This window comes from Podarcis bocagei, assembly GCF_964188305.1.
Source record: "Podarcis bocagei genome assembly, chromosome: 13".
NCBI lineage: Eukaryota > Metazoa > Chordata > Lepidosauria > Squamata > Lacertidae > Podarcis > Podarcis bocagei.
In genome coordinates, this window is record NC_138138.1 from 13,570,351 (window position 1) to 13,598,224 (window position 27,874).

Sequence of the window (27,874 nt, forward strand, 5' to 3'; positions counted from 1 at the left end):
TAATAAAGTGTGTTTGCTAAGCCACCTTTCAGAATACTTTTAAAGCCTGTAGTGATGATGCTTAAAATATACTCTCTTAGTAACTACTGCACAAAACAATTTAATTATTCGCAAACAGCAGGAGGGAGAGTCTGCTGTTCTCTTTATTCTGCTTATCTGAGAGTCTCTCCTTCACTTTGGGTGAATTGCAAGCGTCTGAGACAGAATAACTGAACAGGGACAAGACAGCAGGAAAAACCACAAAGCAAATAATGCAGATAAAAGTCCACATATCAGAGAAAAGGGGTGTCACTGTGTGCCAGGGACTGCCTCTTTTTTTAACCCAAACAGCAAGAACTCCATCCTCTGGTTCTTCACAGTACAGGATTACGCTGGCAAGGATATCCGTTCCATTTTTATACCTGAGAGAGATTTATCTGAGAGTCTCCACATCCTTGCAGCGATTCAGAATTCGGACGATCAAAACTTCCCCTTCCCCCAAATGTTCAGAGCTTTGCATCCTTCCTGGCGGGATCTTTCCTTGATGGGAGTTGAGCAGCCTCTGGAAGGCAGGGTCACACTCAGTCTTCCTCCTCCTCCTCCTCTGCTTCAAAGACAGCTACCGCACACTGTCCAATCGGGACGTAAGCGACGACATCCACTTCTCCCCCACCCTTGCTGGGCTTCTGGAAATGAATCTCCAGGGCCTCACGCATCAATTCCTCATCCAGGACGTCTGGAATCCCCGACAGCAGGACAGTCCGAGCGCAGACCGAAGGACGGAACTGGAACGGGGAGAAAGAAAAGAGAGGATTTTGTTGTCGGCGTCCATCTGCCTCGGGAGACAAAGGACCGCCTCCGGGGGTGAAGTTAGCATCACTGACGTGACCTCCCTGGGGTGCAAGCCTGGGCGGTGTGGACGGAGCTCCTGGGCTGCCCAGATGACAAGACCTCCCCCCTCTTGGCCTCACTGATGGAAAAGGAAAGCAGAGCAATACGTCTGGCACCACCTTGGCCGCGGGAGTTGCTGGACGGAGGCGTACAAGACACCATCCAACTGTCTTAGGGACTCCACTCCTTGGTCTTTTACTTCTCCCCAAGATATCCTGCAAGGCAGTGGAGGTTGAGGATCAGAGCTTTCTCCGAGATGGGCTACCTTCCTAGGTACCGTACATCATGTCAGGAGTTCAGCCTACACTCGAGTAGGACCCTGGCAGAGACACATGCCCGACTGACATGTTCCCTCCCTCCTGGTCTTTCGTTCGGGAGCCTCAAAAGCTTTCTTCAGCCCGAACATCACAGCGACCGATGCCAACCAACACCGGCACTCTTAGAGATCCGCAGAGTTTGCGCATCATGCGTGACAGCAACTCAGCATTTTGGCTAATCTGCTTTATTTACCTATAAACACACACGGAGCACTGCAACATGGCTCCCTCTCTCTCTAGCATCAGACAGCAAAGAGAAAAAGGACAAAGGACAATAGTCCCACTTCACGGAACACAGTAACGCAAACATCCTGTCTCCGTCACTTCCCACTGTGCGGAGTCAAAACATACACAGTCATGTGAAAGACAAAAATCCCATGACTGCAATCATGGATCAGGAATTCTAACACGTCATGTGCTGAAACCATCTTCTTGACCATTGGACCGACTATTTAGGGCTAGAAGTGAAATTCAGAATTTTGCCGATGTGGCAGACTGCGCTGCTTAAATCCCTGACAAAATTCCGGACTATTTGTATCGTCCGCTCAATCTGCCGGAGCCTGTCTTTGCACGCAGGGGAAATCCCTAGCGCACAATGAATGATGATGCCAGAGCTGAAGAGTCCTGGTTGCTTTTGCTAAATGCAAACATTACCACCACCAGCAGCAACGAAAAACATGAAGATCCAGGAACACAACATGTATCTGATTTTGGACAGCGGTGCTGCGGCACGATTTGGTTTCCTGAGGTCAGCACTGCTGTTGTGGTAGAGCCCTGGGGCAGTTGGCCAGAACCCCATTGAGCATGAGGGACCCTTAGGGACTGCCCATCCCATTTCGCCGTCTGAAGAGAAACAGGAAGGTGCCACACCCTCCCCCTGAAGCCTTGTTTAACTGAGGTGGTGTGGTTGTAGATTCTTGGTTCCGGCAGCAGGGAGAAGTGAGGAGAAGCCACAGCTGCTTTTCCCATGGTGGTGGTACTGCCCCTTGGGATCCTGCCGCCCGAAGCGGCCACCTCTGTCCACCTCATGGGAGAGCAGGCCCTGACCCAGCTTACCACATTCTGAAGCAATGCACATAGCCTAATAATAATAATAATAATAATAATAATAATAATTTATTTATACACCGCCCTCCCTGGCCAGAGCCAGGCTCAGGGCAGCTAGCACCAACAAAATCACAGTAAAAACATAATGGGGGGGAAGGGGGGGAGAGAAAAAAAAACAACCCAATTTAAAATACAGGTTAAAATGCAATTTAAAATGCAGCCTCATTTTAAAATAGCTCACCTGCAGCTCTGCGATTTCTCCGCCAACATAGTTTGACAGCTTGACTGTGTGAATCTCCTGTCCGATGGGCACTTGGTACTGACCTTTTTGGATAAGCCGCTTGGCCACTGTAGAAGGGGGAGAGGCAAAGAAAAGGACAACATTGCGACTTTCCATCTCACTACTTTTAAAAAACGGTGCAGCTCTAACTACCCAAAGCGTAATACAGTGGTACCTTGGTTCTTGAACGTAATCCATTCTGGAAGTCCATTCGACTTCTGAAACGTTCGAAAACCAAGGCGCGGCTTCCGATTGGTGCAGGTGCCCCAGAAACAATAGCCGACAGCAGCATCGGACTTTGGGCTTCCGTAAAAGGTTTGCAAACCGGAACACTGACGTCTGGGTTTGCCGCATTCGGGTTCCGATTTGTTCTTCAACTAAGCCGTTCGAGAACCAAGGTTCTGCTGTAGTTGGCATTTGGCAGAAGGGACTCTTGTATTCTGTACAGCACCTAGCACAACGTTTCTTCCGAATGAAGATCATCATGTATTGTGGGGTGGGAGAAAACAAGCCCATTCACAGGGAAATTAAACGACGTGCTTGCTTACACCCTGGCTGTAAAATGAGCGGCAGCTCAAACAAAAATAAGGCAATTTTAGCTTAAAATAAATCTTAAGCATTCATAGATGAGCTGGAGATGGTCCAAGAAAGGGAAATCAGGATGATAACTTCCCTTGCGACAAAAATAATTCACTGATTTTTGAGGTAAGCATGCCACCTTCCCCTTCCCCACTGCCTCTTCATCTATCTCCTCGTACCTTCATCATCCATAAACGTCAGCACCATGTGGCCAGTGTCGCACAGCCGCTCCACACTGAACACCTCGCCTCCCATGTTCTGCCGCTTGCTGAAAAACAACTCCAACTTCTCAAGCAGCCGGTCCTCAGGCAGAGAGGAGGCCACGATGCCAGACAGCAGGACCCGTCGCGGACTCTTCTCCAGGGAGATCTGTGCGGGATGGGGAAGAGGTCTTAGGAAACCAGAACGGCCGCATCATGACACAGCTGAGGAAAGACGTCCATCAGGGGAAGAAGAGAATGTGGGGCTGGGTGCAGGCCACCTCCCTCCACGCAATCCACCTCAAACAGTAGTGTGGTCACGGTCTGGCTGGAGGCAGAAGAGGCAACAGCCGGGGAACCCCCTAGGCCTAGGGAAACCCAAGGGAATAAGGCTCAGAGCAGGGCAAGGATGAGTGGTCAGCAGCAGAAGAGGAAGTGGACCGGAGGGAGGAGGCGTCAGCAGCAGGAGAGGTGACAGGGTTTAGTGAGCTAGAAGAAGCTGTGCCAGAGAGCAGTTCTAACTTGGAGGCAGAAGTGGAGGCTGGAAAGGAGTCTGGCCTAGAGGCTGGCGACTGAAGAATCCAGGGCCTCTCCCCCTCCTGCTGTGGCCAGTCCCTCTCTCCCCTGGTCTCCTAGAACTCACAGAGAAACGAAACAGCCAGAGCAGAGGGTGGTTGTGTACAGACGCAGTCTGACACAGCATATAACACCAGGCCTGAAAGACCTACATTGGCTCGCAGTACATTTCCAAGCACAATTCAAAGGGTTGGCGCTGACTTTTAAAGTCCGAAATGGCTTCGGTCCTGTATACCTGAAGGAGCGTCTCCACCTCCATCATTCTGCCCGGACACTGAGGTTCAGAGCTGAGGGCCTTCTGGCGGTTCCCTTCCTGCCAGAAGTGAGGTTGCAGGGAACCAGGCAGAGGGCCTTCTCGGTAGTGGCACCCGCCCTTTGGAACGCCCTCCCATCAATGTCAAGGAAATAAATATCTACCTGATTTTTAGAAGACATCTGAAGGCAGCCCTGTTTAGGGAAGTTTTTCATGTTTGATGTTTGATCGTGTTTTTAATATTCTGTTGGGAGCCACCCAGAGTGGCTGGAGAAACCAGCCCAGATGGGCGGGATATAAATAATAATTTTTCTATTCTTCTTCTTCTTCTTCTTATTATTATTATTGGAAAGACCCTGGAGAGGAGGAATCTTAGTGGATACCAGGAAGACGGGGATCTTCAGTCCTCCTAACTGCTTCATCGGGGCAAGGCCTCCTAGAAAGAGTTGCTGAGACCACTAGGCCTGAGCTGTGGTCTGCTTTCTGGAATATTTAAAGCTAAATCTAAAGTTGCCTCATTGACTCAGTGGTGGCTATCTAGTCTTTTATATATCGTATGTGTTTGGATTATTAATGTATTTGGATGACTTTGTATGGTTTTATTGTTTACACTTATGCCAATTGAAGGCCAATAACAACTGCACTGGCCTCGGGTGATTTATTGCTTTTGCTGCTGACCTACGCTTGACTCTGGCCCTGACAGAGTGCTATCGCAGTTGCATGGATTGTAGCCTAACGGCATGTACTGCAGAGGTGCAGAAAATGTGCTGAGTGTGGTGCTAAGTGCAGTATTCAACTTCCTGGGAATGTTAGCTTTAATTTTTTAAAATAATACAGTGGTACCTCGGGTTAGGGACGCGGGTGGCGCTGTGGATTAAACCACAGAGCCCAGGACTTGCCAACCAGAAGGTCGGCGGTTCGAATCCCCGTGACGGAGTGAGCTCCCATTGTTCGGTCCCTGCTCCTGCCAATCTAGCAGTTCGAAAGCACGTCAAAGTGCAAGTAGATAAATAGGTACCACTCCGGCGGGAAGGTAAACGGTGTTTCCGTGTGCTGCTCTGGTTCGCCAGAAGCAGCTTAGTCATGCTGGCCACATGACCCGGAAACTGTACGCCAGCTCCCTCGGCCAATAAAGCGAGATGAGCGCCGCAACCCCAGAGTCAGCCATGACTGGACCTAATGGTCAGGGGTCACTTTACCTTAACTACCTCAGGTTAAGAACTTAATTTGTTCTGGAGGTCTGTTCTTAACCTGCAACTGTTCTTAACCTGAGGTACCACTTTAGCTAATGGGGCCTCCTGCTGCTGCCGCCACACCACCGCCGTGCGATTTCTGTTCTCATCCTGAGGTAAATTTCTTAACCCGAGGTACTATTTCTGGGTTAGCGGAGTCTGTAACCTGAAGCGTCTGTAACCTGAAGCATCTGTAACCCGAGGTACCACCGTACTAATAAAACCAAGAACAGGTTTCTAGTTACAGAGTTAAGATTCAATAAAGAATCCGAACTTTCCCGTTCCAGCCCATTTTCTGTTTCAAATGTTCCCAATTACAATTACCCCCAAGCACCCCAAGGTTTCGACGCACCAGATCTGTAATTGTGGGTCCAATTTTACAGATGCAGAACTCACCTCCAAGGATGAGGGCAGGAGTAACACCATCGCCTCAGCCTTCACGTGCACATAGCTGAATTCATCCAGTTGAACCTGGTGCTGCTCCATTTCAATGATCCTGGAGGCAACTGACAGGGAGGAGTGGAAAAAGAGGTCAAGTCAAGCCCAACTATCTCCTTCCATCCATATGCTTTCCTATCTGTCAGTTCAGCAACCCAGAATTAGTTCCCATCCTCCTTTAAGATGGAAACAAGAGGGTTTTTTTGTCTATGTGTGAGTGCGCTGAGGGGTGTGTGGAGTGTTAGGGGAGAGACAAGGAGCATCATGCTCCTTCTGAGGTACCTTGGTCCCTATTCTGCACCCCAGGAATGGCTTTGACTAGCTGGTTAAACGAGTCAAGGGTAGTCAATGAGTCTCAAACCCTCAGTGACTTAGGGACTTCCCCTGTATTCAAAGACAGGCTCTGGAAGATTGAGCGGACAAGACCAATGGTGGGTCCAGAGGTGAAGAAAGCATTATTTGCATGTGCTATAGAGGGAAGTGAGGGGCAGGTGGGGCTCATCAGCCTGGGAAGGTAGCCCATCTGGGAGAAGGAAAACTCAGATCTGAAATCTCTGCTGTATTGCAGGATATCTTCAGGAGAAGAAAAGGCTACCAGCCTTTCTCAACCTGTGGGTCCCCAGATGTTGTTGAACTACAACTCCCATCACCCCTAGCTAGCAAGGCCAGAGCTCAGGGATGATGGGAGTTGTAGTCCAACAACATCTGGGGACCCACAGGTTGAAAACCACTGGGCTAAGGAGTAAACTCTACACAGATCCGGAGAGGAATCCCTAAGGTGGTTGGATGGCTCCTTAAAGGCCTCCTTCTGGCAACTCCTGCAGCCAAGCTGGTGACAAATGTCTCTGCTTTCCTTCATATGTAAAGGTGATAAATAGCTATACAGTGGTACCTCGGGTTAAGTACTTAATTTGTTCCAGAGGTCTGTTCTTAACCTGAAACCATTCTTGACCTGAGGTACTACTTTAGCTAATGGGGCCTCCTGCTGCCGCGCAATTTCTGTTCTCATCCTGAGGTAAGGTTCTTAACCCAAGGTACTACTTTCAGGTTAGCGGAGTCTGTAACCCGGATTGTTTGTAACCTGAGGTGTTTGTAACCCGAGGTACCACTGTACAACTTTTAGAAGACAGCCGTGCATCGGGAAGTTTTTAACGTTTGATGCTTTATAGTGTTTTACATACAATGGTACCTCGGTTTTCAAACGTCTCTGTTGATGTACATTTTGGTTTTCGAACGCCGTAACCCCAGAAGTAAATGCTTCAGTTTTCGAACATGCCTCGGAAGTCGAACATGAAATGCGGCTTCCCCCGAGTGTAAGATCCTGAGGCCTAGCTGTCGGCTGTTGAATTTTCAGTTTTCTAACGTTTCAGAACTCAAACGGTCTTCCGGAACAGATTACGTTCGAAAATCGAGGTACCGCTGTATTCTGTAAGCTGGCCAGAGTGGCTGGGGAAACCCAGCCAGATGGGTGGGGTATAAGTAATAAAATTATTATTATTATTCCTTTGGACCACACCAGCAAGGCCGAGAGGGGGGTCTTGTTGTCTGGGGAGACCAGGGTTTCCATACACACTGCCCACAAGAGGTCACCTCAGTGCTGTCCACGCAGCAGTTTGACTTCATGCTTGGAAGCACACTCCATTGTCTTTGAGAGACGGGTGCCAAACAATGACATTGCTTGAAAGGGTTGGGCAAGAACTATGGAACCTTCATCAACAGAGGGATGAATTAGATTGAGAAACCAGGAATTGCAGCTGGGCGATCTCTTAAGGTGTCTTCCCTATAGCGGTAGAGGAAGTCCAATCACTAGAGATAAAAATGGTTGGGACTTTATACAGGACTCCTACTGCTGGCAAGGGGCTAGTTGAAATTACTCGCAAAGAGCCTTTGGGTTGTATTCAGCTAACTATTACTCGGAGTAGATCCATTACAATGAATGGGCGTAAACTAGTCATGGCCATTAATTGCAGCAACCGATTAATGTGCGTCCAAAAGACGCACCATCGTGCACACGCACATGGCGCCAAACCCAGAAGTGACCCAGAAATGCTCCCAATTGCCTGTCTCTGCCTGCTCTTAGGTTCCCCAACTTGGGGCCACCCCTGTGGCATGTTTTCGGGGTCAGAATTTCAATCCAAACAGCCGCTCCTACCCTCGTGGCTTTCAAAAGTGATGAGAGCCGATCCCCCAGGCACAGGGTATCGAATCTGTGGCCGGGCTGTCAAACGGTTAGGCAATGTCTCCTCCTTCGCCTCTTCCACGTGGCCTTTAAACACCATCGCCCGTTCAGGTAAGTTGGTTGGCACCTGGAGAGTTGGTAGGAGAGAGAAGGTTGATATGAGAATGGGTTTTTTCCTGCCAGGTTTCGCACTCTACAACAAACTCTTATTTTGAGTCAGAATTTCAACTGGATGTATCTCCCACGCGTACTCTTCTTGTTTCGTATTTCACACTGCCTCTTCTGATTAAAACTTTTAAATTAATAAGTAATTGTAGAACTCAGCTAGCAGATAGTTTAAGGGAAATGTTAAGGAAAGGACAGAGCACTTCTGTGCATAGGCAGAGATTTTGCCTTGCCACTGAACAAACGCCATCAGTCTCAGTTGGTTTGTAGGGCAGAGAAGAGGAATAATAATAGGAATTATCATTATATTTATTTATTTATTTATTCATTCATTCATTCATACAGTATTTTTCGCTCTGTAAGACGCACCTTTTCCCTCCTAAAAAGTAAGGGGAAATGTGTGTGCGTCTTATGGAGCGAATGCAGGCTGCGCAGCTATCGCAGAACAGCAAGAGGGATCACTGCACAGTGCCTCTTGTTGTGATGCCTTAAGCCTGAGCCTCCCTCCTCCTTCCTCTTCAACAACATTTGATTCAGAATTTCTTTTTCTTGTTTTCCTCCTCTAAAAACTAGGTGCGTCTTATAGAGCGAAAAATACAGTGCATACATACATACATACATCAGGCTAGGTTTCCCCAGCCACTCTGGGCAGCCCAACAGAATATTACAGAATATTCCCTAAACAGGGCTGCCTTCAGATGTCTTCTAAAAGTCAGATAGTTGTTTATTTCCTTGACATCTGATGGGAGGGCATTCCACAGGGCGGGCACCCCTACCAAGAAGGCCCTCTGCCTGGTTCCCTGTAACTTCACTTCTTGCAATGAGGGAACCGCCAGAAAGCCCTCAGAGCTGGACCTCAGTGTCCGGGCTGAACGATGGGGGTGGAGACGCTCCTTCAAGTATACTGGGCTAAAGCCATTTAGAGCTTTAAAGGTCAGCACCAACACATTGAATTGTGTTCGGAAATGTACCGGGAGCCAATGTAGCTCTTTCAAGACCTGTGTTATATGGTCTCGGCAGCCGCTCCCAGTCGCCAGTCTAGCTGCTAGATTAGTTGTAGTTTCTGGGTCACCTTCAAAGGTAGCCCCACATAGAGTGTATTGCAGTAGTCCAAGCGGGAGATAACCAGAGCATGCACCACTCTGGTGAGACAGTCCGCAGGCAGGTAGGGTCTCAGCCTGCATACCAGAAGGGATCTCAAGACTGGGATTCAATGGCTCCTTCTGGGAAAGACACAAGCTTGCCTACGTGATTAAACTAGCCTATGTCTCAGACTTCCCCACACCCAGTACCTTGTGGAGTTCTTCTTGGGCCACCTGAAACCTTTCCAGCTGCTCCAGTTCGTTTTCCAGAGCCAGTTTCTCTCGTAGCAATTGGCGTTTTTCCGTCAGCGCCAACTGAATCTCTCTCTGCAGGGAAAAGATGGTGATCCATTAAACAGGGAACACGAGGGATGTCTGCCAGTGCGGACAACCTGTAAACCCAAGATGTGCCCAAGGAGTGTTTGCACTCCATCTCCCATCTATGGGATATTTAAAGTGCAGTCAAACCAAGAGTTTGCTACATAGGCACATTTTTACGGTTGATTATTGGGACGCAGGTGGCGCTGTGGGTTAAACCACAGAGCCTAGGACTTGCCGATCAGAAGGTCGGCGGTTCGAATCCTCACAACGGGGTGAGCTCACGTTGCTCAGTCCCTGCTCCTGCCAACCTAGCAATTCGAAAGCATGTCAAAGTACAAGTAGATAAATAGGTACCGCTCCAGCGGGAAGGTAAATGGAGTTTCCGTGCGCTGCTCTGGTTTGCCAAAAGCGGCTTCGTCATGCTGGCCACATGACCCAGAAGCTGTACGCCGGCTCCCTCGGCCAATAAAGCAAGATGAGCGCCGCAACCCCAGAGTCGGTCACAACTTTACCTTTACCTATTGCATTTCAATATTTTACCATAAGCTGCCCAGAGAACATAGTTTGGGGGAAGCATGCAACGATTGCAAACAAATAAATAGGTAAAAAGGTAAAGGACCCCTAGACGGTTAAGTCCAGTCAAAGGCGACTATGGGGTTACGGCGCTCATCTCGCTTTCAGGCCAAGGGAGCCGGCGTTTGTTCACAGACAGCTTTCCAGGTCATGTGGCCGGCAGGACTAAACAGCTTCTGGCACAACAGGACACTGTGATGGAAACCAGAGGGCATGGAAATGCTGTTTACCTTCCCGCCGCAGTGGTACCTATTTATCTACTTGCACTGGCATGCTTTCGAACTGCTAGGCTGGCAGGAGCTGGGACACAGTCACGTGGATTCAAACTGCCAACCTTCTGATCGGCAAGCCCAAGAGGTTCTGTGGTTTAGACCACAGCACCACCTGTGTCCTTGACAAACAAGTAACAACAGCCTTATCACATGAGTTACACAGTTTGCATAATTTATTATTATGTACATGTGTTAATCTGGGGGTAGGGTGCCAGAGTCCAATTTTCTGAGAATCTCAGCTCTCTAACTTTCCTTGAAGCATGTGTTTGGCCTACACGGCTGCAAGAAAAGCCTGAACATACGTCAGCAACACCTGGGGAAATATCAGAAAAATGGAGGAAAACACGGAGGACGATTTGCTGTGGTCCCCCTCCTGACCTTTCCCAATGACTTGAAGAAACAAAATAAAAGGATGCAAAATAAGAAAATGGGTGCTTATGTTCCACCAGGACGACTGCATAACTGAACATCTCTCAGTGCAGGACTGCGGGGATGTTGATGAATTATTTGCCTTTCTTTAAAGCAGGGCAGAGGAATCTGTAGCCCTGCAGTTGTTGCTGGAGAGTTCAACAACAAACATGTTTCCCATTCCCTGCTTTAAAAGAAGAATAGACTCAACCCTGGTCTTAAAAGATCTGTACTATGGTTTTCCCAGTCATGATGTATGGAAGTGAGAGCTGGACCATAAAGAAGGCTGATTGCCGAAGAATTGATGCTTTTGAACTATGGTGCTGGAGGAGACTCTTGAGAGTCCCGTGGACTGCAAGAAGATCAAACCTCTCCATTCTGAAGGAAATCAGCCCTGAGTGCTCTCTGGAAGGACAGATCCGGAAGCTGATGCTCCAATGCTTTGGCCACCTCATGAGAAGAGAAGACTCCCTGGAAAAGACCCTGATGTTGGGGAAGATGGAGGGCACAAGGAGAAGGGGACGACAGAGGACGAGATAGTTGGACAGTGTTCTTGAAGCTACCAGCATGAGTTTGACCAAACTGCGGGAGGCAGTGGAAGACAGGAGTGCCTGGCGTGCTCTGGTCCATGGGGTCACAAAGAGTCGGACACGACTAAACGACTAAACAACAACAACAACCTGAAAACCTGCTTTCTGGGGCTGAGACTCTTCTTCAAGCTCCTGGAGTCTTTTACGCAGAAGCTCAGTTTCTCTCTCGAGTTTTGATGCCTCTCGTTCGCTCTCTTTTCTGCCAGCCTCCAAGGAAAATCGGTCAACCTCCAATGCTTTGCACATATCCTAAAGGTGACAAGCAGACATGTGACGGTCAGAAAGGATAAAATCAGGAAAGGGGAAATCTGAAGAAAATGTGTGTATTTTTTTATCCCGATGAATTTTTCTTAAACTTTCCAGTAGGCAAAATGGGAAATTGAGAATATCGAATCAGTGTGATGGTCTTTAATACTGTATGAGAAAGTTTCTGTCCACATAATATGTTTCCTTTTGTTTACTACAAAGTTTGTGTTATCTTTTGTTTCTTTCAGCTCTTCGGGTGGCAAACACAAATATTTAAGAAGCATAAGGTGGAGCTCCCTCTCTAATATCAGGTATATATTTACAGTTTTGCTAGCACAAAAGTAATGCACTTATACTTTGGGGGGCACAGTCCTAGGCATGCTAACCTCGTGGTGATCCCCACTAAACAGAGTGGATTTTGCTTCTGAGTAAACATGCAGAGAATAAATTTAAAACCAGGGCGGATTTGATTTAAATCAAATCAAATCGATTTAAATCACGAGTCAGTAAGACTTGATTTAAATCAATTTTTTTACAGAAGGACTCATTCTTGCATATTTACAAGAAGTTTTCATTTTTGGAATAATAAATTTTCAGAGTAGTTGTTTACAGTTATATCAAAAATTACTGATTTGGTTATTCTATTAGAAATACATAGACAGATAATTATGAAATTATAGTGAGGTTTAATAAGTTAACTGTTTACATTTGGACAACTTTTCTGATGTGGTTAAACAATTTTATTTTTTTAAAAAAGAAAAAGATTGAGTTTTAGCAACACATGAAAAACTTAAAACAAACCCTTATTTCCTGATGAATAGCCTTTGGAGTAGAATGTAACTTAAATAGAAAACTATCTTTAGAAAGATTTTTCCTCCAAAAGCATTTTATTTTAAAAATCCGATTTCAACTTTAAAAAACCCAAATTCAATTTTAAAAAATCCGTGTTTTTAAAAAATCATTGGTTTTTACCCATCCTGTGTAAAACTCAATAAAAAGCAATTTAAAATAAAATAAAAATAAAGGAAAGAGCTTTGAGGACAGCCTCTGAACACCAACACATCTCACTTTCGACATGAGAGACAACTGCTGTTTCCAAAGAAGAGTACCTGCCATTTCAAGGTTTGTTCTGCTGCCAGTGTCTCACTTGCTGAAATTCCTGGACTGGGCAGGTAGATGAAGGAGTCCTGAAGAGCAGAACAAAAGGATGTTCGTTCACAGCCCAGGGCCTCCTGCCTCCACGCAACAGGAGCGCAGAGGCGAGTTCAAAAACTTATGGGACATGCTGGGGATGGGGAGAAGGGGACTAACTACCGCATTTTTCGCTCTATAAGACGCACCAGACCATAAGAGGCACCTAGTTTTTGGAGGAGGAAAACAAACAAAAAAATATTCTGAATCCCAGAAGCCAGAACATCAAGAGGGATCGCTGCGCAGCGAAAGCAGCAATCCCTCTTGCTGTTCTGGCTTCTGGGATAGCTGCGCAGCCTGCATTCGCTCCATAAGACGCACACACATTTCCCCTTACTTTTTAGGAGGGAAAAAGTGAGTCTTATAGAGCAAAAAATGCGGTATTTTTCATTATTTTTATTAAAGCTTTATTGCAGAACAATTTACACACTACATAAAAAACAACACAAACCAACCAACACCATACCCTCATAACAAGTAAACACTAACGAACAACAGATCATTTGGCATCACACACACTTTTGACTTCTGATTCACCTCACTGTACTTTTTACACATTATTGGTCTAGTCACACTTCCTTAATTTTTTAAGTGTTGCATATCAAAAGGAGATTTTTGCTTTTATAATTTCCTCATTATTCAAGATTCAATTCAGACCTGTCAGGAGATTTGCATTATCACAATACTTTTTTTAGATATTCTCTGAATATTGTCCAATCTTTACTCACTTTCTGGTTTGAGTTTCCTCTTAATCTCCCAGTCATTTTCGCAAGTTCTAAATATTCTATCATCTTCGCCTGCCAGTCAATTTTTGTGGGGGTTGAGTCACCTTTCCAATTTTTTGCTATTAAAATTCTGGTTGCCGTGGTTGCTTACATAAAAAAGGTTCTAAAGATTTTTTTTGTATTTTGGTGGACATAATGCCTAACAGAAAGGCTTCTGGGGGTTTTTTGAAGGAGAATTTAAATATCTTTTTGAGATTGTTTATATATTATGTCCCAGAATTCCCGTATCTTCACGCAGTCCCACCACATGCGCAGGAAGGTACCTACCCCTTTTTTTGCATCTCCAGCAAACGTTTGAGTTCTTTTTATACATCTTGGCCAATTTGAGAAGGGGACTAACTATTGATCACTTTGTAAATATATCAACTTCTTGAAGTAAACTCACAGAGCTGCCCGAACCGCCATGTGAGGTGGCGACTTGCGTACAGACATACCTCGGGTTGCGAACGCAGCAGGTTGCGCATTTTCGGGTTGCAGACAGCGCCGAACCCGGAAGTACCGGAACGAGTTACTTCCGGGTTTTGGTGCTCGCGTCATGTGCAGAACCACAAAATAACGTCACACACAAGTGGAGAAGTGACAAATCGTGTCATGCGCATGTGCAGACGCAGTGCTTCAGGCTGCGAACGTGTCTCCCGCACGGATCTTATTCACAACCAGAGGTATCACTGTACAGTGGTACCTCGGGTTAAGAACTTAATTCGTACTAGAGGTCCGTTCTTAACCTGAAACTGTTCTTAACCTGAAGCACCACTTTAGCTAATGGGGCCTCCTGCTGCTGCCGTGCCACCGGAGCAGGATTTCTGTTCTCATCTTGAAGCGTATGTAACCTGAAGCGTATGTAACCCGAGGTACCACTGTACTTGAAAGCGGCACTCTTGAATCGAGGTTTCTCATATCACTCTGAATGAGGACGAAACAAACATGTTTAGCAGAGAGGCATACGGTGTTGATATGGAAAAGGATCTATTCTCTAAAGAGCAGACAGCAACAGTGGCTTGAATGTGGAGCAGGGGATTACAGGAATGCATAGAGGCGAGCAAAACAAGACAAGTGAGTCGCAGGATTTCCCTGTGGGATTAATCCAAAGACAAGATCAGTGGACAGCAAACGGTGTCACCCCCTATTAGTACTAAAGTAAGGTTAACTGGGGGATGCGGGTGGCACGGTGGGTTAAACCACAGAGCTTAGGACTTGCCGATCAGAAGGACGGCAGTTCGAATCCCCGTGACGGGGTGAGATCCCGTTGCTCGGTCCCTGCTCCTGCCAACCTAGCAGTTCGAAAGCACGCTAGTGCAAGTAGAGAAATAGGTACCGCTCCGGCGGGAAGGTAAACAGTGTTTCTGTGTGCTGCTCTGGTTCACCAGAAGCGGCTTAGTCATGCTGGCCACATGACCCGGAGGCTGTACGCCGGCTCCCTCAGCCAGTGGAGCGAGATGAGCGCCGCAACCCCAGAGTTGGCCACGACTTGACCTAATGGTCAGGGGTCCCTTTACCTTTAAGGCTAACTGGGGACGCGGGTGGTGCTGTGGTCTAAACCACGGAGCCTAGAGCTTGCCGATCAGAAGGTCGGTGGTTCGAATCCCTGCGATAGGGTGAGCTCCCGTTGCTCGGTCCCAACTCCTGCCCACCTAGAAGTTCGAAAGCACATCAAAGTGCAAGTAAATAGGTACCGCTCCGGCAGGAAGGTAAACAGCATTTCCGTGCACCGCTCTGGTTTTGGTGTTCCATTGCGCCTGAAGTGGCTTAGTCATGCTGGCCACATGACCCGGAAAAACTGTCTGCAGACTCCCTTGGCCAGTAAAGCGAGATGAGCGCCACAATCCCAGAGTCGTTCGCGACTGGACTTAACTGTCAGGGGTCCTTTACCTTTACCTTTTTAAGGTTAACTAGGAGGCTCTCAGCTGCCAGTCCAAGGGGTTTGGAAGGACTAGAAAGCTGCTGCTAGCCCCTGATGGGCAAGTTAAATATGGATGCGACTTTTGCACCCAAGCAAGGGAACCAGTGGCACTAATTAACATAAGACGCAGCCTTGCAAGGAATCCAAGGAAATCAGTGGTCAGTAAGCAGAGGGTGGGTAGTATTTTCTTCTTCACGCAACATAAAGTTAACTCATGTCCATGTGCCACCACCAAAGGTGGGAATGGCACTGGTTTAGGGGGCTTGAGAAAGGGCTGGTGAAGTCTATCCACATGAAAACCCAGTCTTGATTATATTTAGCGTTCATAATTTCAGCAGGATAATTTACAGGGCTCATTTTGTTGCTGCTGTTCTTAAAACAACTGCGTCAGAAATACTTGATGTCTTACTGCAAATAGCTCAGAGGTTTCCCAGCAGATCCTGGGCTCATTGCGCTACATTTGAAGTAGCAAACTGACCAAAATGCTAAGGAATGCTGGTGTAAGTTTTAATCTGTTTTACTATTTTAATTTTTTGATAGTATTTTTTCCTTGATTCCCTTGTTTTTATCTTTTTCAAAACCACTTTGAGATTTATTTATTTTTACAATCAAATGGCCTATATATTTTACGAAATAAATAAAAATATACCACTTTAAACCTTCATGGCTTCCTCCAAAGAATCCTGGGAACAATAGTTTGTTCAGGGTGCTGAGAGCCGTTAGCAGACCCCTCTATTACAAAGCTTTGATATCCAGAATTCCCTTGGAAGAGGGATTGATTGTTAAATCATTCTGGGAACTGTAGTTCTGTGAGAGGAATAAGGGGTGCCAAACAACTCCCAGCAACACCCTTAGCAAACTACAGTTCCCAAGATTCTTTGGGGGAAGCCAAGATTATTTAAAGTAGTGTGATATTGCTTTAAATATGTACTGCTTAGTCCTCATCCATCCATCTGGGTGCCACACAGAGGCAGATTCTTAGTTGTCTATCAGTTACCTACTCACCTCTTCTGAATCCATTCTGTTGACACACCTGGAAGAAAACAGAAGGGCTGCGTTTGCAGTGCACTTTAATACAAAACACAGGTAACCCAAATACCACCCAGGGCGGCGGGGGGGGGGGGAGAGAATCTAATTCGGTTTTATTATGCCAATATGCATCTGCTTTGCATACTTTATTCTGCTTCACCTACCCTAGAGCAGCACAAAGAGCTTAGATCTCTAAAACTCCCGTCCTTATCCAGAGATTCCTTGTTTCGCGGCATCCCTTGCCTCCGTTTCCCTGCACGCTGCCATGCCTCTCTTCCTCGGTCATACGGACTAGAAACTTGACACCGGAAAAGTGGAGACCCGCCATGGGAGCAGCCAGGATTTTTGTTGTGGGGCAGGACCTCGGTTTGCCATGTATTGATTATTGATTTGGGAGGGCAGCCGCCACTCTCTGCTCCCCTTGGCTTCTCCCATGAAACCCGCCCTGCTTGCTGAATTCACAGTGCCCGGTCCCGAACCCCAGGCTTCAAGTGCAATGGTTGCTGACCCGCCCCAACCCGCCGCCCCTACGGGGGACTCATCCTGACCTCGCCCTACAGTCCGGCGTCGAGAGGCAGGCGGCGCGCGGAGGGCGCGCACGGACACCTCTATCCAAGCGCAAAGCGGCTCGTTTGGGTGCTGCGGTTTGGGGACAGAAGCGGATCAGGCCTACAAGCCCCCCCCCCAAAAAAAAACTAGCGACCTTACCTTTCCCAGCAGCTGCTGGCCTCCTTGCGCCGCTTCCACTTTCGATTTCCAGCTGTTAAAAGCCTCCTCCCCCCCCAACCAAGCCCCGCCCCGAAGCGGGAAGTCTGCTCCCCGGGCAGGATGGGTGCGTCTTTGTGGTGTTGGAAGAAGGGACCCCGGGTCATCTGGTCCAACCCCCCCCCCACTCTTTACCATGCACGAATCTCAGCATAGAATTGTGGGGTAAGAAGAGATCTATTTGGTCCCCCGGGTATGTGTTTAAAATCTGGGATTTCCGAGGAGCAACCGTCCAGTTTCCGATTTCTCAATGGAGAGATTGTTTTGGAATAACGGATAGCCTTGTCTTTAAATTTTTTCCCTTTTCCCTGCTATATAGCCCGGACAACTGCAGATTGCATGTCTAATATCGGAGTTCCGCACGGAAGTGTTTAAATTGCAATGAACATGTACAAAGTGCCCCCACCACAAAATAAATCAGCACCCACAGCTAAGCAATTATGTATTTACTAGCGGTGTCTGTGTGTGCACGCGCATATTATTATTTTCATGGGCTATTGACAAGCTTTCTTCACTCCAGAGTCGAGTCATACTCTGCTCATGCTTAGAGGTGCACTGTCAGCATTTCGGAGGGGCAGCTCGACAAGAGAAAAACACTGGAGAACAGTGTTAGCAACGGATTTGCTCAACTGCTCCCATTTGTTCTGCACTTCCATGCCAACCATGTCTGAAGGCGGTTGGAGGATGGATCGCGGATAACAGATTGAGGTTGGATCCAGGCAAGACAGAAGTACTGTTTTTGGGGGGACAGGGGGTGGTCAGGTGTGGGAGAGTCCCTGGTCCTGAATGGGGTAACTGTTGCCCCTGAAGGACCAGGTGTGCAGCCTGGGAGTCATTTTGGACTCACAGCTGTCCATGGAGGCGCAGGTCAATTCTGTGTCCAGGGCGGCTGTCTACCAGCTCCATCTGGTATGCAAGCTGAGACCCTACCTGCCCACCGACTGTCTCGCCAGAGTGGTGCATGCTCTGGTTATCTCCCGCTTGGACTACTGCAATGCGCTCTATGTGGGGCTACCTTTGAAGGTGAGCCGGAAACTGCAACTAATCCAGAATGTGGCAGCTAGACTGGTGACTGGGAGCAGCCGCTGAGACCATATAACACCGGTCTTGAAAGACCTACACTGGCTCCCAGTACGTTTCCAAGCACAATTCAAAGTGTTGGTGCTGACCTTTAAAGCCCTAAACGGCCTCGGTCCAGTATATCTGAAGGAGTGTCTCCACCTTCATCGTTCACCCCAAACACGGAAGTCCAGCACCGAAGGCCTTCTGGCAGTTCCCTCCCTGCGAGAAGCCAAGTTACAGAGAACCAGGCAGAGGGCCTTCTCGGTAGTGACCCCTGCCCTGTGGTACGCCCTCCCACCAGATGTCAAAGAGAAAAATAACTACCAAACTTTTAGAAGACATCTGAAGGCAGCCCTGTTTAGGGAAGTTTTTAATGTTTAACAGGTTTAAGTCTATTTTAGTGTTCTTTTGGAAGCCGCCCAGAGTGGCTCGGGAAACCCAGCCAGATGGGCAGGGTATAAATAATAAATTATTATTATTATTATTATTATTATTATTATTATTATTATTGGCATTCATCTGTCTTGAGAGACAATGGAGCGCTCTTCCAGGAATCGCTGAAGAATCACAGTACCTACTGTGACTGCAGAGACCCATAACTGGTAACTGCTGCCAACCACGTTGTTTTGGCTGCACTAGCAGCACTGAAGTAACCTCCCTGGGGCACTAGCCTGGGCAGCCCAGACAAGACCACTGATGTGGTCCAAAGGAAAGCAGAGCAGTACATTTGGAACCAACCAGGGGATGCAGGTGGCGCTGTGGGTTAAACCACAGAGCCTAGGACTTGCTGATCAGAAGGTTGGCGGTTCGAATTCCCACGATGGGGTGAGCTCCCGTTGCTCGGTCCCTGCTCCTGCCCACCTAGCAGTTCGAAAGCACACCAGTGCAAGTAGATAAATAGGTACCGCTCTGGTGGGAAGGTAAATGGCGTTTCCATGCGCTGCTCTGGTTCGCCAGAAGCGGCTTAGTCATGCTGGCCACATGACCCGGAAGCTGTACGCCTGCTCCCTTGGCCAATAAAGCGAGATGAGCGCCGCAACCCCCGAGTTGGCCACGACTGGACCTAATGGTCAAGGGTCCCTTTACCCTTTACCTAGGCTGCAGTCACCAGAAGGGGGCAAACAGTCTTAGGGACTCCACTCCTTAAGCCTTTTCTTCCCCCGAGGATATCCCGCAAGGCAGCAGAGGTTTAGGATCACTTTTCCTTCCTACTTTCCAAGGTTTGCCAAACCCCACCTGCCCTCACTTCCCTCTGCAGCATGGGCAGAAACTGCCTTAATTCAATCCTACAGAGCCTGTTTGCGCATGCAGGGGAAATCCCTAACTCACCCAGGGTTTTAGACCCATCAACTACCCTACCCTGGTTTAGTCTGCCAGTTGAAGCCTGTTTCTGGGATGTGGCTGCTGTTGCAAGCTGATAGCTTCTAGGAGCCACAGGTGAGAGGAGAGCAGGATGGGGACCAAAGGTGGACAAACTGCCCCAGGATGAACACGTGTCCCGCACCAGAGGGAGTACCCCTCGCCTAACACAGACCCTCAAATCTAAAGGTAGCAGATGGGGAAGTTGCAGAGAGGGTAATAGGAGAAAGCACACGAAGACCCCAATACACAAGGAATCCCCCTTTTCTTTTTCCATCGTGCCAGCTATAATGCATCTACCGCAGTGAGCTCCCCATCCTACTCTGGGTGGGAAGACAGAACCCAAACATCTCTAAATCCAAAGAGATTTACATGGCTCTCACACTTCCTTACACCTAGATAGGCAGAGACCCTGGTTCAAGCTGGTTGCAAAGGAAAAGCAATGCCAAGTACACAAAACCCGTTTTGTGGGTTATGTATGGAGATCAACACCTATATTTGTTGTATACTTTTACCACATTGTGGGACCCTGAAAACTGTTCCTACAATTAAACCACCACTCTAGGATAAAAGTTCCTATGTGGGGAGTAATAATACCTTATTATTTCATGCAGTTGCCTAAAAAAGCCTTCTCCTGAGCAATGACGTCTACATAACTGCTACTGTACTAATGTCCTGCTTCTGGGCTTATCCCAGAACTATAGAGTTGTAAGGGTCCCAAGGGATTATCAAGCCCAACCCCTGCGATGAAGGAATCTCAGCTAAAGCATCCATACCCGTCCAACCTCTGCTTAAAAACCTCCCAAGAAGGCTTCTCACATGCATCTGGTTAACCACTGCGAGAACAGAATGCTGGACAAGATAGGCCAGCAGTCTGATCCTGCGGCAATTCTTACAATGCCACAAGATTTTCACAGCCCCATAGTGTTTTACTCCTCTTCCCTCCGTTCCCCCAATTAATCCACAAGAGAGAGGGTATTGACAATAAAGAATGAGGGGGAAATGGGCTTTTCAAAAATATTTATTGGTGCAAACGCATGCCACTCAGAATCTGAGCTTCTGGAAAAACCACTTGTTCTTGCCCGTCTTGTATCTGAAAGAGAAGGAAGAAAGATCTCCTGTTAGTATCATTATGTGAACAGCAGCCCAGCATCAAACTGCCTAATGTACAAGGAAGTCATAACCTAAACCACAAAGCCCCTGCTGGTTGATGTGTGCAATGGATTAGGTAAGGGGGTTTCAAACTTTTTTCCACAAGGGCCCACTTGAGAAAACTAAAAATTACTGCGCCCCTCCAGTCACAAAACAAGAGCATTTTTGCAGGATCAACTGGCAATGACTGACATCTCTTTCCACTTCTGGAAATTGCTAAATGCCAGTGTTTTCCTTGTGGCAAGGAGTTCCACAGTTCAGTTTCCCTTCAGCTAAGGCAACTCAGCTCCATTTTAGGCAGCTTTCCATCAACATGAGTATCCAGAGAGGAGGCTCAAAAGGAAGCAGTGGCTACTACCCATTGGGATTGGAAAGGGAAGCTTCACACTGCCAGAGCCAACTTTTGTGCCCACTCTCCTTCCTGCTGAATTCTGCAATGGGCAACACTGGGACTATGGAGGAGGAAGCAGATGGGGGGGGGGTGCCACCCACTGCAAAGGAGCCAGGCAGGGGCTAGCTGAGGTTGGTGGGGCAGTGCTTCTGTTGCCCTAATGTACCAGCCTCCACTGTCTCACTTTCTAATGTTGTTAAAATACCTCCTCTGGCTCGCTCCTATCAGAGGAGGGAGACCTACCTACCTACCCCCCCTTTGTCTTCTAGACACCTTTGCTCAGCATGCAAGGTGTGACTGATGCTAGCATTGGTTCAGCAAAAAGGCAATGACATGCCATGAGGGGAGAGCAGACAAGTGAGTCTAGAACAGCTCAAGGCCTGCTGGCAGGTCCCAGCCCACTGTCTGAGGAACACTGGACTAGGTGACAAGGCTTAGGATGTGGGAAACCCAGGGATGAAGGCCCAGAGTCTGCTACTCTTTACAGGTAAAACACACATCTCTATGCTCACCTGGATACACACGTAATAAAAAGTATTTGGCAACAACTCACAATACCCCCAAAGTGGATGTGTTTTCCTGAAGACTCACCTCTCCTCAAATTTCACTTTGGCCTCCCGCCGGGCTTTACGTTTCAGCGCAGGGTCCCTAAAGACATCCTTGTTGACAACGGTCTTGTCAAGGGGAATATCAACGGAGTACCTAGGCAAAAGACACAATGGGGTCATTACGGAAATTACCGGGGGGCACATCTTTAAAGTTAAATATTACAAATATTATGCCTGAATGTATCCTTCCAACTTGACAGCTCAGGGAAGTTACCTAGCTTTAAAAATAATATAAAATCATCCCCTTTCCCAGTTTCCTCCATTCCAAAGCTATTTTCCCCTTGAAAAAGGACTCCAGGAAGTTCCCAGAGGTGACAGTTGCTGGGCTCATTGTTAGCCAAAGGAAGCCAGATCTCATCACCTGACTCACCTCAGGCTCCAGACATGCAAAGGAACTTCTATTGTACTTTTGGGTGGTGGGTACTTAAGACATATTTGTCTATGCTAATCTTATACCTGAGTCTTGCCCTGCCATGTCTGCTTATGCTAATCTTGTACCAAGGACTTGTCTGGACATGTTTGCCAAGGTTAACCCTTCCCCTTTTGTGACATGTCAGTGATGTAGCAATAATGCTGTACGAACTGTATTCTGGGATATGGTGGGAAAGTTTTAAAAGTCTTTGTCACCCCATCCTCGGGGTTCAAATTTGCTCTTTGAACCTATTGCGCAATAAACTTTGGTCTACAGCTATTTGCTCAGGTTGGCTGGAATTCTTCCTTTATTCCGCAGGGACCCATGGGCTCTGCCCGACGAACTGGGTGACTGAGCAGCCTCGCACCTAGATTTTCCCATAACAGGTGGTTTATAGATCTGAAGGCAGTTCTGCAATGTCACCTGGGCTCCCCTAAATGCCCAAAGGCAGGGAAGGCAGAGACCCAGAAACGTCAAGCTGACTGTACTGGAAGGACAGAGGAAAGTCTCCCACCTCCCTTTCCTCTTGCATATATCAAGCTCCTCACTCACCTGGTAGGCATCAAGTGGTTGTAATTGTAGACCTTCACAAAGGACTTGATCTTGGAACGCTTGGCAATCTTCTTCTTGCCCATGCTTGCTGTCACTTTGCGTGGGTAGCGATCGATGCCAGCCACCAGAGCGTGGCTGTAGGGGCGGTCAGAGGTGCCATCATCAATATTCTGTATGAAAGAAGTTCGTTAGAAGGATCAGGCACAGTAGAGTTAGCATGCAACTACCTTCAACAAAGATTCAGGGGCACATTAACAGGCAAAAGCAACTTCATTGCTGTAAGTGGGACCGGCAACCAAATGTTATGATGCAATTTTTACGCGGCCTTCTGTGGTTTTGTGGCTTATGACCTTACTTTATTAGTTGATAGCAGCCTCTTTTGTACAATTTTGTAAGCCACTGCAAGAGCTCTAGCTGTGTGGCTAAAAAGGTAACACCAAATATTCTCCACTGTTTTGGACCCAGGGATACAGAGCAATTTACAGTCATACCTCGGGTTGAATACGCTTCGAGTTGCGCTCCACGGCAACCCGGAAGTAACGGAGTGCGTTACTTCTGGGTTTCGCTGCTTGCGCATGTGCAGACACTCAAAATGACGTCACACGCATGCGCAGAAGCGGCGCACACGTGCGCAGACATGCTATCACTAATTATGTTTACCTCTAGATGCGAACGGGGCTCTGAAACGGATCCTGTTCATATCTAGAGGTACCACTGTACTATCACATCAGCAATCACAGCGGCCTAGAGAGATTAGACCTTATTCCTCCATCTGCCAGAAGTTTCTGCCTTCCTGCTCCTAAAAATACATTTTCCTCAAGGTCCAACTTTCTCACCTTAACAATAACAGCTTTGCGTCCGGAGTAACGCCCAGCGAGGACAAGGACGACTTTCCCTGGTTTCATAAACTTGCCCATCTCTGTAAAGGAGAGGAAGAACAATGTAAACAAACACTCTCGTGATGTATCCCTGCACATCACCATTTGAAAAATTAACATTCCCCCAAAACTCATACACGGGTACAATATGTATGCACAGAATAGTATATTCCTCATAAAGAAGCTGTGCCTGGAGGAAGAACTGTGAGGGGAGAGACTTCGTCCAGCAAGGCCTCCTTCCACCTGCCTTGCTCCACCCTCTAGTCTCTGCTTCTCAATTTATATTGTATTATTTTATGTACTGTGGCTTGCCATTGTTTTATTGATTATAGTTTAGAAGTTATTTATTCTGTCTTGGGCCCGGTCTTATTCAACATCTTTATCAACGACTTGGATGATGGACTCAAGGGCATCCTGATCAAATTTGCAGATGACACCAAACTGGGAGGGGTGGCTAACACCCCAGAGGACAGGATCACACTTCAAAACGACCTTGACAGATTAGAGAACTGGGCAAAAACAAACAAGATGAATTTTAACAGGGAGAAATGTAAAGTATTGCACTTGGGCAAAAAAAAAATGAGAGGCACAAATACAAGATGGGTGACACCTGGCTTGAGAGCAGTACATGTGAAAAGGATCTAGGAGTCTTGGTTGACCACAAACTTGACATGAGCCAACAGTGTGACGCGGCAGCTAAAAAAGCCAATGCAATTCTGGGCTGCATCAATAGGAGTATAGCATCTAGATCAAGGGAAGTAATAGTGCCACTGTATTCTGCTCTGGTCAGACCTCACCTGGAGTACTGTGTCCAGTTCTGGGCACCACAGTTCAAGAAGGACACTGACAAACTGGAACGTGTCCAGAGGAGGGCAACCAAAATGGTCAAAGGCCTGGAAACAATGCCTTATGAGGAACGGCTAGGGGAGCTGGGCATGTTTAGCCTGGAGAAGAGGAGGTTAAGGGGTGATATGATAGCCATGTTCAAATATATAAAAGGATGTCACATAGAGGAGGGAGAAAGGTTGTTTTCTGCTGCTCCAGAGAAGCGGACACGGAGCAATGGATCCAAACTACAAGAAAGAAGATTCCACCTAAACATTAGGAAGAACTTCTTGACAGTAAGAGCTGTTTGACAGTGGAATTTGCTGCCAAGGAGTGTGGTGGAGTCTCCTACTTTGGAGGTCTTTAAGCAGAGGCTTGACAACCATATGTCAGGAGTGCTCTGATGGTGTTTCCTGCTTGGCAGGGGGTTGGACTCAATGGCCCTTGTGGTCTCTTCCAACTCTACGATTCTATGATTCTATTTTAACAGTTGAGTGGATTTCTGTTTTATATGTTATTATTATTTAGTACTATTCTAATGATTGTTGATTGCTTCTTTTTTGATGTAGGTTGCCTATTTTAAAGTTGTTTTATTATCACATTTTTGTATTGCATTGGATTGTTATAAGATGTACATTTTCTTCATCTTGTAAACCACCTTGAGCATTGTAAGATAGAAAGACGGTATAAAAATTGAAAAATGAATGAATATGCAGGATTTCCTCTGGGGTGGTGGCAGCCAAGGACTTAAAAGGGCTAGCCAATCTTTTCCTAACTTACCAAGCTCTCAGCAGTGGTGACAGGGTTCCCCCCCCCCCATTCCTTATAGTCCTATATACATGTGTATGCATAGGCCCTATGGTCTTGTTAATTATATTTATATAATACTTTTAGCCTGCCTTTCCCCCAAGGAGGTGAAGCTGGCACATGTGATTCTCCTCCTCCCTTACTGTATCCTCACAACCTTGCCAGGTGGATCAAGCCGAAACACAACGACTGGGCCCAAAGCCACCCAGTGAAATTCATGGCTATTGGGGGGGTGTGAATCTGAACCCAGATCTCCAAGGTACCCTTAACCACCACATCACGCAGGTGTCTTAAAATACCCCAATCCCACTCAACGAAATCGGAGGGTGCAAGTAAGGGGAGAAAGCTACGCAGGGCGTTCTGTGTGTTTAGCTTCAATATTTACCCCTTGAAATGTGTTAATTAGAAGCAGCTTTATTTTGGGGGGGGGCTGTTTTTTTATTATTATGCATTTTGTGTTTTTATGTTCTGAACCGCCCTGAGATCTAGGTTGAAGGGCGGTATACAAATTCAATAAATAACATTTATACGAAATGCACGCGGAACAGCAGTAGTATGGGGGATTTATTTGAAAAGAGACCTGCGTTTTATTTCTTTCATAAAACCTTATATGCCGCTTGATTGTATGGGGGGGATCCCCCAAACTGCCCCCGTTACAAGATACAGCATAGCTTTAAAAAAAGGGGTGGCAGAGAGAGTGAGGGAGAAGCAAAGGCCTTCCATTCCCAGAGACCCGCATTAAAGTATATTCTTCCCATCCGAGAAAGACGAGCACCGACAAGACTCAGCCCTGCGCGACCCCCCGAGCCACCCCCGAGCCCACCCCGGTAGGGCAGAGTCACCCCAGCCCCCCGACCACCTCGGCACTGCGGCTTCCCAACCGGCCCGAGAGGATGGCGACGGATTGCGCCAAAGACCCCGCTTCCCCTCAACTTACTGGAGCTGCGGCAGCGATGGCACCCACACCGGAAGAGGAAAGAGAGCTCGCTTCCGCCAGCCTTTCACGCTGCTCCGGCGGCTTGGGCTGCGCATGCGCATTGCTGGAACGTAGAGCTTTGGAAAAAACAGAGCTACGCGAGGTAAAGACAAGCACACGCCGAGTTCTTAAATTGGGATTTCCCCCCCCTCCTTATCTCCCGCACCTTGAGAATGAGAGCTGCCAGCAGAAAACAAAGAAGAAATCCGGAGTTTCGGAGATGCCTTATGATTGTGGGGTACCGATAGCACCAACAAGCGCATTGCTACCAATTCTATTATTATTTTATTTTATTATTATTTTATTTTATTAATTTATTGATGGGAAGTTTTGCTTCTGCACATGGCCGTTCTAAGCTGAAGCATTCCTTCCTACCCTAGAATGTTCAGTTCACGTTAAGTCCATGAAACATCGTACCCTGACCTGTTCTTAATGCATGGTTGATCACATCTACGGAATACAATAGTTATGCTCTGTTAAGTTTTGCTATATCAATCACTAGTAATAGTTTAAAGGAGGTTTTCACACCTGTCCAATTCTGTGTTCCCTTTCCCAACCTTTAATCTATTGATGACTAATGCCTATATACAACCCTTGCATTGTATTTGTGTTAACCAATCAGCAATAAGCACATATGTGGCAATGCTGTAATATTCAATAAAAGGGACTCCCCGAGACATGCTCGGTAGATGCCTCCCATATGACACTTGTCATTCGTCTGTCGTTTATTTCAACCCAACAATTTATTATTATTATTATTATTAATTACATTACATCTATATTCCGCCTTTTATCCGAAGATCACAGGGCGTTTTTTAACATTTCGAAGCGCCCCGCTGTTAATGGACGGGTCATAAGGCTTCTGCGTGTAGCTGGGACCGAGACGGGGCAACTTCAGTCAAATTGCATTTGATGTACCCAGAGCCGGATTTAGGTTTGATGAGGCCCTAAGCTACTGAAGGTAATGGGGCCCTTTATATGTCCAGCTGTCCTTTGTCAACAACAATTTGTCGCAGGTTTTTTTGTGTTGAATGCAACCAGTCCATGCAGAATATAGGCACCCTATACAGTGGTACCTCGGGTTACAGACGCTTCAGGTTACAGACTCCGCTAACCCAGAAATAGTACCTCAGGTTAAGAACTTTGCTTCAGGATGAGAACAGAAATCATGCGGAGGCGGCATGGCAGCAGCAGGAGGCCCCATTAGCTAAAGTGGTGCTTCAGGTTAAGAACAGACCTCCGGAACGAATTAAGTTCTTAACCCGAGTTACCACTATATACAGAAATGAGCAAACCAGTGATATTTTAGGGAGCAGACTAGCAGGCGGGGCCCATTACTTACATCATAGGAGTCTACACAACACAAAACACGGTTGCTGTATGTAGGTTTTATTTTATTTGTTTTTTATCTTATATTTTGGAAATGTACACCCAGTTGTTTTTTTCCTTCAATTTTTTTGGGGGCCCCCAAGAGAGTGGGGCCCTAAGCCAGTGTTTCCCAACCTTTTTTGGGCAAAGGCACACTTGTTTCATGAAAAAAATCTCGAGGCACAC

The 27,874-nt window shown here is 47.1% G+C and overlaps 2 protein-coding genes across 4 annotated transcripts; both read right to left on the reverse strand.

The window, feature by feature from the left end:
- Positions 1–534: 534 nt before the first annotated feature.
- IFI35 (interferon induced protein 35) lies at positions 535–17,355 on the reverse strand. 3 transcript variants are annotated; one of them, XM_081166717.1, is made up of 10 exons: positions 17,242–17,355; positions 16,510–16,537; positions 12,738–12,815; positions 11,473–11,631; positions 9,429–9,545; positions 7,945–8,098; positions 5,751–5,860; positions 3,273–3,462; positions 2,476–2,582; positions 535–764 (listed from the first exon to the last, which is right to left on the reverse strand). In XM_081166717.1, the coding sequence occupies exons 2-10, from the start codon at positions 16,522–16,524 to the stop codon at positions 561–563; spliced, it is 1,134 nt and encodes a 377-aa protein (XP_081022843.1). In that variant the 5' UTR covers positions 16,525–16,537; positions 17,242–17,355; the 3' UTR covers positions 535–560. The 3 variants fall into 3 exon arrangements, with proteins under 3 accessions (XP_081022843.1, XP_081022845.1, XP_081022844.1); XM_081166719.1 differs by lacking the exons at positions 16,510–16,537; positions 17,242–17,355 and adding an exon at positions 16,436–16,459; XM_081166718.1 differs by lacking the exons at positions 12,738–12,815; positions 17,242–17,355.
- A 3,367-nt stretch (positions 17,356–20,722) lies between these two features.
- On the reverse strand, positions 20,723–26,383 carry RPL27 (ribosomal protein L27). Its single transcript, XM_081166978.1, has 5 exons — positions 26,282–26,383; positions 23,671–23,753; positions 22,835–23,004; positions 21,854–21,964; positions 20,723–20,812 (listed from the first exon to the last, which is right to left on the reverse strand). Exons 2-5 carry the CDS (start codon positions 23,749–23,751, stop codon positions 20,764–20,766), a joined length of 411 nt encoding a protein of 136 aa, XP_081023104.1. The 5' UTR covers positions 23,752–23,753; positions 26,282–26,383; the 3' UTR covers positions 20,723–20,763.
- Positions 26,384–27,874: the final 1,491 nt, after the last annotated feature.